General features: G+C 42.5%; 1 protein-coding gene across 1 annotated transcript in view; it reads right to left on the bottom strand.

The window, feature by feature from the left end:
* APPL2 (adaptor protein, phosphotyrosine interacting with PH domain and leucine zipper 2) overlaps window positions 1-14,115 on the bottom strand; it is a 697,983-nt gene that overhangs the window by 633,583 nt on the left and 50,285 nt on the right. The window contains exon 2 of the mRNA XM_078674621.1: window positions 4,025-4,123. Within this exon, the coding sequence (XP_078530747.1) occupies window positions 4,025-4,123 (99 nt within the window). The remainder of the gene's footprint in view (window positions 1-4,024; window positions 4,124-14,115) is intronic.

Raw genomic sequence — 14,115 nt, 5'->3', positions numbered from 1 at the left:
CCAGGCGAGAGATGATGGTTGCCTGGATCATCAGCTGCCTGGTCGGGGCATCGAAGAACTTGAGAACAGGTCTCAAACCTCTTAACAGACCGAAGCAGCAGGCAGCAGTTTTTTTGGTGTACCCTACAAAAGTGAGGCCCGCATCCAGCCAGACCCCCAAATTTTTCACCTCCAACACCGGGGTTGGAGTGGGTCCCAGCTCTGTAGGCCACCATTGATCGCCCCACAGCTCCACTCCCTTGCCGACAACCATCACCTCTGTTTTTGTGGCATTTAGCTGGAGACAGTTACCTGTCAACCAGCTAGCCACCGCCTTCAGTCCAGACTGAAACCTAGGGGCCTCAGTCTCCGCGTCCCCGCTGAGAGTAACCGCCAGCTGTGTGTCGTCGGCATATGAGCCCAAAGTTAGGCCCCACTGCCTAGCGACATCAGCCAGCGGTCTCACGTAAAGATTGAACAACGTGGGACTCAGCGAGGACCCCTGCGGGACCCCCATGGCCAGTGGTTGGATCTTGGACTTGAAGGGAGGAATGGCAACACAGAAGGAGCGGTCGTCGAGGAAGGAGCGGAACCATTGCAACGCCTGGCCACCAATGCCATACTCCTCAAGCCGATGCAGGAGGATGCTGTGAGATACCGTGTCAAAGGCGGTGCTAAGGTCTAACAATATAAGCGCCGCCGTTTGACCAGCATCCAGCCTTGCACGGAGATGTTCCACCATCACAAGTAACGCGGTCTCCGTGCTGTGACCTTATGATCTTTAACTGAGCCGCCCAGTAGTACAGTTGCATATCCGGAAGCGCAATGCCCCCATCGTACCAGCCCCTAACTAACTTTTGCCTGGAGACGCGCGCTAGTTTATCCCCCCAAAGGAGACCAGAAACCAGTGTATTTATTGACGCAAAGTATTTCAAAGGCACAAGATACGGAGTGTTTTCAAGAATATATAGTAGCCGCGGTAAAGTCATCATTTTGAATAATGCCGCTTTCCCCAAAAGGGTCAGCGGTAGGGTGTGCCAGTGCTTCACATCTGTACGGAAACGGTCAAGCGGTAGTAGGTTACGTTGGAAAAAGGTGCCCGAGTTAGGCATCACCCAGACCCCCAAGTATTTAAATGGCCCATCAGTGATTACCAAAGGACAATCAGCCGGGAGTAACGGTGGGGGACCCCTAGGAACATACAAGACCGATTTAGACCAATTGATGGTATATCCCGAAGCCCTACCGAAGATTTCACAAATATTAAGGAGGACTATTATTGACTGCCTGGGCATGGTCAAATATAGAAGGATATCGTCAGCGTAGAGGGATATACGATCCTCCCACGTCTCCGTTCAGCTAACGCCCTTAATCATGGGGTCCCACCTTATCCATGCCTCCAGGGGCTCCAGGATTAAGGCGAAAAGCAGAGGCGACAAAGGACACCCCTGCCGCGTGCCACGGCCAAGTTGAAAATCTCTGGAAATGTGGCCGTTAGCCACCACATGTGCAAGAGGCTTGGTATACAATAATCTTACCCAAGCACAGAATTTGGGGCCGAAGCCCAGATGCCGAAGAACCGCAAAAAGATACGGCCATTCGACAATGTCGAAGGCCATTCGAGCATCTAATGACAGAATCACCGCCGGTACCGACAAACTAGGTATCTGTGCCATTACCGCGTGGACGCGCCTAAAATTCAGCGCAGTGCTTCTGTTTGGCATAAACCGGGATTGATCCGGGTGGATGAGCGTTGTCAAGTGCGGGGTTAGGCGACTAGCTATCACTTTTGCCAATATCTTTGCTTCCGCATTCAGCAGCGATATCGGACGATACGACGTACACTCATCTGGAGGCTTGCCAGGTTTCGGTATAGCAATGATTGTGGCTGTCCGCTGATCTTGCGGCAGTTCACCCGCATTCAGGCTATCGACAAACATCCTCAAAAGAGGCAAAGCCGCGAGATCCGAGACGCGCTTATATAGCTCTAATGGGATACCGTTCGGTCCCATGGCCTTACTCGACTGCAAGGAGTGTATTGTGAGCAGGACCTCGTCCTTCGTAAAGTCCGAGTCCAAGAGTAATGCGTCAGCATCTGTTAGTGACGGCATTCTTATATCTTGAATATATGCACATCCTTTCTTTTGATTGTTGCAGCGAATATGTTTCATACTAGACTGACTCTTGATCAATAAATAATTATTGAACCCATTCCAATCATCGGTCTGTGTGTATTCTGAGAAAAGTAAGCATGTGTAACTGAGCGAAAGATACCGTATTGTTTTCCACAATACCTGAGGGATCAGGGTTGTCATGTTCCGTGGTAGCCAAGAACTACCTACACCGCTGTAGAATACAGGGGGGTGGTAGTGCCTCTGTAGAGATAGCTGGTCTAACAGCTGACTCATCCTGTGGGAGTGTCCAGAGTCTGTCTGCACACCAAGCCCTCAGTTTAGGTCATCCAAAACGCGCAGATCCTTCGGGGTCCTAGGAACAGCACAACAGAACCGTTATCACCAGAGTTATTGAGACATTTTTTGATTGTTGTCTGAAACATGCTGGACATATAAGGAACTCTGCAGCAGGTGCTTTTTAAACCTGTGTTATTCCTAAACATGTCACCCTCCCCTAGGCTAGCGACAGGTGAGGCTGCACCGGTCGCACCACCCTAGAGCCGCCCCAGTCACCCACTTACTACTCCTAGCCCAGGTGAGCAGGAAACAAGCAGTTTCCTTCCTGGTAGTCAAAGTGCACAAGTGATGCCCTAGCTTGGGGGAGTCAGCATGCGTTTATTTCAACAGACATTTTCTTTTAGCTTGTGCGTTGAAAAAAGACAATTGTGCGACTGATGGTCTCATGGAAGGAATGTGGCACAAGCTCATCTGTAGAAGATTCCTGAGCTGCTACTAGCTCTGCCTAATGTGGGACCAGTAACTGGTCATGCAAGGCTCAGGTACATGGCATATGCTCCTTTTCCAGGCCCCCTTGTTCAATTTGCATTACAGTATTTGGGTTCTCACTGTTGGTCCAGAAATTACACCGGTTAGGCAAGGCTTTAATTCATCTGTCAATCTTGTTAGTTAAAGTGGAACAGTTTGAGCACCTGCTCTTACAGTTATGTGTTACACATTACTCCTGACTCCCGAAAATCAATACTTTCTCTCAGCAGTGCAGCAAGGGTGACATGGCCCCTGGTGCAAGCAAGGAACATGGACATAATTTGGGAGCATTGAGCCCCTAGCACACCTTAGTGCCCAAAAGCTACTGCACCTGCTGCTCTGTTGATAGCCATGCCACTGCTTTCTCTCCTGAATATATTCTTATAACATCTGTCAGGTCAATACCAAGAGCAAGAAGTGAGACACATAGGGCTACCACGGTGCCAGGAGAGAAAACAGCAGGTATACATTGAATGGATAATATTTTACCATTATTATAATTTCCCTTCAAAAAGTCAAGCATGAAAGTACTCAAACGTCTAAAAATAAGCAAAGACTCCCAAAATTAAGCATTGAATTGCATTACTTTCCCTCTTCATCAGATTTTAACCGAGGCTTAGATTAACACTACCAAAGAAAATACAATCAAAAAAATAACATTAATGTCTTGGTAAATAAGATAACAGGAAACTGTTTCACCTTAGCCATGCCAATTGTGATGTCAAGTGAAAGGGGTGGCGTCCAAGGCCCATTGGTGAAGAATGTGACCCAGCAATTTGGGAGAATGAAGAGAGAGGAGAGACAATGAAAAGAAATGGAGGAGCTCACTGGTGGAGTCAAAGGCTTCAGGGGGTTGAAAAGATGGACTGAATGGAAGCAAGCAACCCGCCTTAGGTTCTTCACAAAATATCAGGGGCATATCACTACATGGATTTCAAGGTGTGGAAATAAGTAGTGCCATCACAGTATACGATAAGACGGTGGATGGAATGGTATTAGCAGCACAACCTGCATGAATTATTTACACTTCCCTCATAAATGCACACTGGGTCTTCAGAGGATGAACAGGCCACGTTTCTTTGCTGATATTCATCAGAAAAAGTTACCTGAGCTCCATACACGCGCTGCATAGCCTGCAGTAATTGGTTTGTATATTCTGTTAGGGTTCCTGCATCTTCTTCAAACACACTAAGTAAGGAGCGAGTCTGTAAAACAGGAAAACAAATATATGCCGATCATTTACAGAAAAAAAGAAATTCCCTTTTGAAGTCATAAAATAAACTAATTCACTGGAATTACAAAACATATTTGAATTACAGATTGGAAACAATGCTTGCTTACAAAAAGAAGTGTTTCCTACATCATATAGATTTAATGTTTTTGTCTTTTTCCATAATCATCTTCTTCCACCTTCGTGTTAGTAGGGTTCTGGAACTTCTGTAAACGTTTTTTAGCATTTCTGTGATGTAACCTCCAGAAATGGATGCAGTAGCCATGTAAAGCTGCAGAGAATTTGTAAATTATTAACACAGTTTCCTTTGTCAGGTGGTTGAAGGGTTACTTTTGCACGGTGGGCTCGTTTCAAGGTCATGTATACAGGATTTAAATAATGTCACGGATCACTGGAATCCCTGGCCTGTTGAGTCAGGAAGGAGGCCTTGGTGAGAGGCTTTAGATGGAGGGAGACATCGGATAATGTATATATTTCTACGGCTGGCAGTGGAGCTCTGGATGCTATTACCTGGAATCTTCTGATTGGTGCCCTTCATTTATGTACATGAAGGATCCATGATAATCTACTATGGAGCATAACGTACAGATACTCAAATCTGAGAATTCACACTCCAAAAATCGTTTAAACATTTGAGTATCTGGGGAGAAAGAAGCAGGGTTTTAAGTCTGCACTTTAATATAGGACAGAGGATCTCCCCAGATAGGTATGGCATGCCCAAGCTGACATAGGGTGTATATGGAGGGGAAATATTGCTCTTCCTGACATAAATAAATATTACTGGGCCTATCAACTGACTGTGATCAGAGAATCGGCCTTTGGCCTCCGGGCACAACCATCCTTGAGGGTAGACACACACGCAATGGTGCCAACAGGGTACCAGACTGCCTTATACCATAATAAATTAAAAGAAACATTGCCACAACAAAGGCAAATGCCTTTGAAAATCTGAGGCAAGGCCACACAACATCTCAAATGGGGTGGGGTTATAATATAAGAAAGGAAGTAGAAAGACTCAAGGGATTTCTCGAATGGGTGATTAGTAAAATAGGGGTGAGTGGAGGACGGACCTGTGACAAGGAAATAGGACCAGATATTCTCACATGATAACACTTGATATTGTGAAATATTATAAAATGCATGTCTTTTGTATACTTAAATATTATTCACTTGCTTAACAATCAAAATAGTTAAAACAAAAACAATATCATAGATGAAGACATTGAAGTAGATGTGTGCTAGAGCTATTCACTATCACACCCTAATTTTTACTCCTCTTTATTGGTGGAAGCCTTTCACCAGTTTTGTTGATCTTTTTTCTATTCATCTTTGTTAACTCGGTTTACTGCTTGGGGCCAGTAAAAAGGCTGCTTAGGTTACTTACAACTCATTCAGGAGAAACACCAGTGAAGGACTTGATCTAATGCGCATGCCACACAGTCACAAAATATATAAAACCATAGTTACAAACTGAGTTATGTTTATAGCTCAAACACGTAAAACCACAAACATTTGCCAATACTGGTTATGTTTTGTGCTCCTTTTATCTGTTTCTGTGTAACTGTGCCAAAATAGGTTGTTTTGTGCATGGTGAATGCTGCGAGTTATGGTATGTGTTGTATGCATTTACAATCATAACTGGTGAATCTCAGAGGTTTTATGCATTTGCGCCAGAACCCTAACTCATGTTTAACTGTTTTTTCAGTCGGTACTGTATTGCCAACCCTGCTGCTCAAGGTCTTTGGACTGGAACTCTAAAGTTTAGACTATCAGTACTTTGAGCACTATTGTTTAGCACACCGGTTTCCTGTACAATAATTTAATCCTTGGATTTTGTCCATTTTCCAGCTACTTCCTACAGCTACTCTTTCCCTGGCAAGGCCTTTAAGGCCCATCAGCCTCTTTATGGGCCATCAGGATCTCAATTTCACAGCTCAGCTCGCTTTGTGTGTGTCTAGATGGTATGCACAATGTCCCGTTGTCACCCACCCCAGACATGTATTTAGAGACAAGAATAGGCACGGAATGGTTAAAGTAAGAATATGTCAACTTAAAAAAGTGGTGTTTTCAGACTTGCAATTTAAAATCCAACTTCACCATAAGTTGTGAGTTTAAATTGGAAGCCTGGAGACACCAAACTCAAAATTTGTATCTTGTCCTTACAGTTCTAAGAGTTAATAAGGTATCCCAATGTTAATCTATGGGCAAGATAGGCCTTGCAATAGTGAAAATATTTTCCCTAACTGGACATGTAAAACATAAAAGTATATGTCCAGCTTTTAAATACATGGTACCCTGCCTTGGGGACATCTAGGACCTACCATAGGGGTGACTTCTATTAAGGAGGAGGGCAGTATAAAACTTCACACACCGGCTCTGCAATAGCAAGTCTGAGACATATTTCAAGGTCTACTAGAGTGGGTGGCACAATCAGTGCTGCAGGCCCACTAGTAGCATTTAATTTACAGACCCAGGGCACCTGTGCTGGGACAAGAAAAAAGATTACAGCATGAAAAATAAGTACGTCATGCATCGGAGGGGGGAGAGAATAAAGAAAAAAAGGTGGTTCGCTCAGACCGGTCACCAACTATCATTGAATGTCAAGAGAGGGAAGAGTCAACTCGGATATTGAAGTCTAGGTTAGTTGACGTTGGTCAGGAAAGAATTTGTTAAGGAGATGGAGTTTCAGGCCCCTTTTGAAACAGGAGGAGGAGTTGCACCTGAAGGCTCTAGGGAGAGCGTTCCACATCCTGGGTGCGTTGCCAGAAAACGATTGGTATTGGGTGGTTTTCTTTTTCAGTTTTGGAGGAATAAGGAGGAGTGAGTTGGAGCTTCTCAGTGTTGGATTGACCTGCTCTTACCAGTTTGTTGTTCAGGTAGTTAGGGGCCGGAGAGTGAAGGGTTTTGTGTGTGATGCAGGCCAGCTTGTAAATACACCTCCCTTCTATGGGAAGCCAGTTGAGGGAGTTGAGAGCCGGTGTGTGTTGGGGCCATCTAGGACCTACCGTAGGGGTGACATATATTAAGGAGGAGGGCAGTATAAAACGTCACACACAGGCTCTGCAATAGCAAGTCTGAGACATATTTCAAGGTCTACTAGAGTGGGTGGCACAATCAGTGCTGCAGGCCCACTAGTAGCATTTAATTTACAGACCCAGGGCACCTGTGCTGGGACTTATAAGTAAATTAAATATGGCAATTGTGGATAAACCAATGTTACCATGTTTTTATGGACAGAGCACCTGCACTTTAGTACTGCTCAGCAGGTAAAGTGCCCAGAATCCTAAAGCCAGCAAAAATGAAGTCAGCAAAATATGAGGTCAGAAAGCAAAAATGTAAAGCCGCAAGAGCTTCTGGAAGCTCTGGGAAGGTGCACAGAATGTTTTAACATTGATTCATTTTTATAGACACAGAGTCGACAGGTTTTGGTTGACCACATCTGCTCCCATTATGGGATTAGGCCTTTGGTAGAGAAATCACTCAATGTGTGAGATAAAGGCATCCGTTTGAGATATTCAGAAAAATGAACACCCAAGTAAGCTTGCTGCCTATTCTGATTGTATATATCATCAACCAGGCATTTTATGGCAAATTCATCTCATTCTTGTAGACGCAATCTTAATTTTACTGTCTTGTTTACAATTGTTCTAAATTCTGCCATTGCAGGTGCCCATAAATTATGTAATTGGATTGTTTTCAGTGCTTCCTTTAAATGATTGCATCATATGTTGTTTGACTTTGATCTAGTTATTTCTTGTCGAATTGCATTACTTACTGTTTTTTACTTGTTTTTTATATCTTGATCAAATTTTTTAAAATTGTAGATTCACAAATCTTATTTTCCTCCTCTATCATATAATTCATGCCTGGCAATTAAATCTGCTTCAGCTCTGGGGGCAATGCAGGTGACACATTATACCCATTAATACTGAAAGCAGCAAGACCTTAAAAACACTCTGCTCATCTTAGATCAATGTAAAGTGTACATAATTTCAAATTACTACCCACTCTAGGCTTTACCACAATAACAAAAATAAGCAATATGTAACAAGACCAGTTCTACTTCTCTTTACTTAAATATTAGTTGCTTATTTCTAAGAAAGTCAAGAAACTTGGGGTGCATAGGGTTTTAAAATGCTGTTCCTATGTTATGAACATATAACTTAGAACACTCCACCTTAATGGAACTACCTTGAACACAATGTACTTGATTTCCTAACATACTTAGAGAGACAAATCTGAAACAAGCCACTCCTACAGCAGAATATCAACTCCCATTGAGTCAGCATGAATAATATGAAAGCTTTTGGGACAATACTTCACAACGTATGGCCAAGACCAGATACTGAAACAAATGTAATGTTCATTTTCTTTTGTCGTGTGATAGAGCAGCCAATATGGTTCTTGATACTTTGGACTTGACACTGAAAATACAAGGAACTTTTCCACTTCTTATACCTTCAATATTTCTGCTTTCTTAAACATTAGATGGTAGCAAACACAAGTGAAACATACTATGCTTGCAATGTAAAAATCCTTTTACAAATACATTCTTTTTCTTAAATAGAACGAGTGAATCCCACTTTCACACAGTGTCTGAAAAAGAGGATGGTTTATGACTGGTATAACATATCAGGTCTTTTCTCTAGATACTGTATCAGTCAGTGGTTACGGTAAAGTATCCATTGTAGCCCTATCACTAGTATCATTATCACTGGTCTTCCAAGACTTTAGATATTCTTGCACTCCAATTAGATAACAAAGTCCTTCCCTTTGGACGTTTGGGTCACTGTCGGTAGCTGGGCTAAGCTGTCAAGTTTTACAACAGGAACTGGTCGTTGATTTGGAATAATCACACACAATAAGTTCAACATCCAGTAACAGACATTGTTTTAAAAGATATGTTGTTTTTACACGTTGGTAAAGTTGGGCAGTTAAAATGAAGATCAACATGACAAAGCAGATGTTCCTTGCACATTTTAGGGCCGTACTAGGGCACAAACAGGTTTGTAGGACTATGTGCTAAGGTGTTCTAATATATAATTGTATAATATAAATTACACAGAAGACTGTGGACAATGTAATTCTGCTAAGAAGATAAGCATGTTCTCTGAAACCCTTACAATCCTTTGACTTTCAACTAACAAAAGATGCCTGATTATATGCTAAAAATGAAGCATGAATTCTAGGACAGGTCTGCACTTTGTCCTTGTTATTCAGTGGCCATGAAAACAAGGAGGGACATCTCAGGTGGTTTGAGCTAGGTAACAGAGAAGGTGCGAAAACTCCTGCTAACGCAAATGTAATTATTTACCAAATGCTTTATTAAAAATACATGTTCAAAATAAAGTATGCTTAATGCAAAAGTTGTAGTAGGCAAACACACCTAGAACCTATAGGCCTGTAACCTAGTAAAGAGGCCTGGAGTTTATTTAAGTTGACATATGTAATGACACCATGTTTAATGTGGTGGTCCATTAATACTGAAATGTTTGTTTTTCACGTTAACTGACAATTGTGCAAGTTATTTGTCTTCCCTTAGCAGCAGATGTTGCCTTTTCAAAAGCTACTGATTAATAGTTGATGAATAGAAATGTGTCGTATTAGACCACAGATAGTGAGGTTCACACCATAGAACTTGCAGATGACACGGAGGATGATTCATGGGAGGACAATATTACAAACAAGAAAGGATGTGCCTGCAACATTCAAGGACCAGAGACGTTTTAAGGCATGGGCATAATGGGCACTGGCACTGGCCCAGGGCACCATCCTTTAAGGGGGGGTCCTGATAGAGCCATCTCTGTTCTTCTCAGTCTTGCAGTGATGACCTTGAATAATTCTTAAACAGATTGTTTTAAATACCGTTTTCCTTTAATTTATTTTTAATGTGGGTGATGTGTGAGTCTCTTCCAGACATTTGGCACAGATTATGTTTATGTTTCATACAACATCCATTAAAAAGTTTCTTTTAGCTCAAAACAGGACCTCACATAAGAGAACAGGGAGGGTGTTACAGGGATTATTTGCAGTAATATTTATTTTAAAAATTTTATATAGAGCTAACTTGACCCGTAGGTATTAGAGCGCTTTACATACAAACAGTTAAAAAACACAGAAGGAGATTGCATTACATAGTAAGCAGGCAGAGGAGCAAAATCAGAGATAACAAGAAAAAAGATTACAGCATGAAAAATAAGTACGTCGTGCATCGGAGGGGGAGAGAATAAAGAAAAAAGGTGGTTCGCTCAGACCGGTCACCAACTATCATTGAATGTCAAGAGAGGGAAGAGTCAACTCGGATATTGAAGTCTAGGTTAGTTGACGTTGGTCAGGAAAGACTTTGTTAAGGAGATGGAGTTTCAGGCCCCTTTTGAAACAGGAGGAGGGGTTGCACCTGAAGTCTCTAGGGAGAGTGTTCCACATCCTGGGCACGTTGCCAGAAAACGATCGGTATTGGGTGGTTTTCTTTTTCAGTTTTGGAGGAATAAGGAGGAGTGAGTTGGAGCTTCTCAGTGTTGGATTGACCTGCTCTTACCAGTTCGTTGTTCAGGTAGTTGGGGGCCGGAGAGTGAAGAGTTTTGTGTGTGATGCAGGCCAGCTTGTAAATACACCTCCCTTCTATGGGAAGCCAGTTGAGGGAGTTGAGAGCCGGTGTGATGTGATCAAATATTTTTACTTCAGATATGAGTCTAGCGGCCATGTTCAGCACTGCCCTTAGAGGGGCTCGGTGAGCTTTAGGAGTCCCTGTTAGTATGGAGTTCCCGTAGTCGATTTTAGAGAGAACTAGGGATTAGACTACTGTCTTGAGGTCATAATGGGGAAGAAAAGGTTTCAATTTCATGATGTGTGTTTTAGAGAGAAAAGAGCACTTTTTGCAGAGTTTTTGGATGTGGCCCTCCATTGATAAGTTCATGTCAAGGGTAATGCATAGAGATTTAACTGAGTCAGAAAGGACAAGGGGGCAGTTTAGGGAAACCAGATTCTTAATCCACTCTTGGTTTGGTCTGTGGTTGCTTTTTGGAGAGAATAGGATTAGTTCCGTTTTATCTGGGTTGAGTTTTAAGTGGTTGGCATTGAACCAAGTTTGGATCTCGGTTAGAGTGACATTAAGGTGTTGGATGTCGCTGGGTGACTTGATTTGAAATAGATTTGGGTGTCATCAGCATAAAGGTGGTAATCCACGCCCACTTTTTTCAAGATGATTGTGAGGGGCTCAATGAAGAGATTGAAATGGGACGGGGAGACGATTGAGTCTTGCGGGACCCCAAGTGTGACTTTTGTTGGTCTCGAGAAACAGGAGTTGATTTTAATTTGTTGCGAGCGGTGTTGTAGGAAGGAGGTGTACCATTTTAGTACTGTGCCATTAATGCCTGAGCGCTTTGACAAGGTCTCCAGAAGAGCTGGATGATTTACTGTGTCGAATGCCACCGATAGGTCAATAAGGATGAGTAGGCAGGCATCGCCTTCATCTAAGGCCTTGTGAATATCATCAGAGACGGTGAGCATAGCTGTTTCCTTGCTACATCCGTTCCTGAATCCTGATTGAAAGGTGTCGAGAGGTTGAACTCATCAATGTGTTTGTTGAGTTGGTGGAGAACGCATTTCTCCAATGTTTTAGCAAGGAATGGGAGGTTGGAGATAGGTCCGAGGTTGTTAAGATCATTAGGGTCGGCCCCAGAGTTCTTTTATAATTGTGGATGGGAGGGGGTCCATAGCGTGAGAGGAAGGTTTAAGGTTGGAGATTATACTGAAGACCTTGTTTCCCGACATTAGCTCAAAGTCATTTAGAATTTGTATGAGTGTGTCTGGGCACTGTCAGTCACATGGCCAAAGAGGGTATGAAAGAGCTGAATTTGGATCATAAATTCAAAGCTGTTCCGAATAGGGGCCCCCAAATTAAGTTTGGGCCAAGGCCCCGAGAATCCTTAAGACATCCCTGCCAAGGACACATGGCTGAAAGATCATTGTACTCTGGTGAGAAGATGGGGAGTAGACCTGTTCCCAGGAGTATGTTGAAAGAGCATGATGAAATCTTATTGGTCAACTAGAAGATGAAAAAAACATTTATGCTGCAACATAGAAAATGTGTGTTTATATTAGTGCATATTCCTAGACTAGTTGAGCAGATTCTTCCACCCTTCAATGCAGAGCAGACTGACAGAGAGCAACATCTGTACTGAGTTTCTTGAACATCTTTTTATGGGAAGTCTTAGTTTAGTCCTTAATTTGCTATTATTTGAGCTTTATGCTTATGCTCAACTCTCTCCTCAGAAACTCTTTATGGGTTTTCTAAACTGACACCTTTAAATCCTTTTAGGGACGTTTCTCAATGAAACATGCTTGTTACATTTTACTATAGTAATGCTTGTTTTGATTTACTGAATTGATTCATCTTAATACTACATATTGATTGATTATTAACCTTTACTGATTTTTGGGGGGAGAATAATACCATAATAAAATGAGTTGAATAATGAGAACATTTAAAATAAAACCGTTGAACTCTAGTTACCTCTTTTTATTGACTGAACTAAAGTGACATTAATTGATAATGATTTATGTTCATATTTACCATTGGCAACTCAGCGGACAACAAAGATTCATCAACCTGATGTACGCTGGGTTCTTGGTATGGGGAACATGACAGTGGACGCCCGTGCTCCAGCACTCCACAACCCTCTAGAAACCAACCACCCAAAAGGAAATCTAAGATTCCAACGAACAAAAAGTTGCTATTATGGTTAAAAGAGCTAGCTTTGAAATTCTAGTGTTCGAGTAACTGGAGCAACAGGGGATAAAGTGGCAGGTTTAAGGTTTAAAAGGGAGGTCTAACTGGTTCCAGAGTCAATATTTAAACAGCGAGGCTACTAGTGCTGGAAACAATGTCACACCTGACATGGTCCGAAGACATTACTACATTTTCCTTTATAGCTTTGTGCTCTCTGTTATATTTTCTTTTCTGTTTGTCTACTCAATAGTTGTTTTGTTGTCATTGTGTATACATTTATTAAAGAACCATATGCTAAGCCTTCTTGCAGAAAGCTTATGCAAGTTTACTGATCAAAGAAAATTAGTTCTCGTTTTTCATTTTGCAATACAACCAGTAAGTTTGAATTTTCTGATATGGTTAGTTATGTCTATAGGCCAATGATTGTGGACCTGTAAGTAAAGCCAATTCCAATGATTTGAATGCCATTGTGTGGTCTGTGAATTTGGAGATTAGAAGTGAACTGCTTTGTGTAAACAAGACAATGACATTGCAGTCATGTCAACAAATTAGCGTGCCCCATTTCAATTCCCGTTTTCATAACTTTTAGATTTATGTCTAATAGTGGACAGCAAGTGATTCTTATGTTTTATACCAAAAGAGAAATGTGGATATGTTGCTTTCATTTTAGTATAACCTCTTACATTGCTTTTCAGTGTTTGTTTTACGTTTCAAACCAGTCCTCGCAGTAAAACCTCTCTCACATGCCACACACGCAGTTTTTCGGCTGCTACAGTGGGGGCTGCTACAGAGTTCATCGGTGTTCGGCTGCAGGAGTATATCTGTTGTTTTCTATTCAGATGCTTTCTCAGATGTCCTCAAATGGAAGAATGTGAAAAAGGAGTATTTGAGTAATCTTGGTGTAATCTCCAACCCAGTCCCCCAATAAGTCGATTGCACCTGTAGCAGTGCCCCCACAAATGTGTGAACACGATGAGCGGCTAATAGTATCTTTAGTGGTATAAGTTGGGGGTGGCAGCCCTGCCTCTTCCTGTTGCTGACGGGCACAGGATGGGCTGCCCTTGGCCTGGGCTTTGCCCGGGTGTGTCCCGCACCGTGGGAGATCTTGCGGCGCTATATGCGCCTCACAGCAGGTGGCTAGTGGCAGGCCCCTCCTCTGTCTCAGGCAGCTGGTGCTTGAAGACCTGTGACAGGGGGCAGTATGGCCAGCCCCATCCCTCGGAAGAATGTATTTA

Source organism: Lissotriton helveticus, chromosome 1_1 (assembly GCF_964261635.1).
Source record: "Lissotriton helveticus chromosome 1_1, aLisHel1.1, whole genome shotgun sequence".
Taxonomy (NCBI): Eukaryota; Metazoa; Chordata; class Amphibia; order Caudata; family Salamandridae; genus Lissotriton; species Lissotriton helveticus.
Note: the sequence above shows the minus strand (reverse complement) of the source record. Positions and strands in the feature narration are given on the sequence as shown.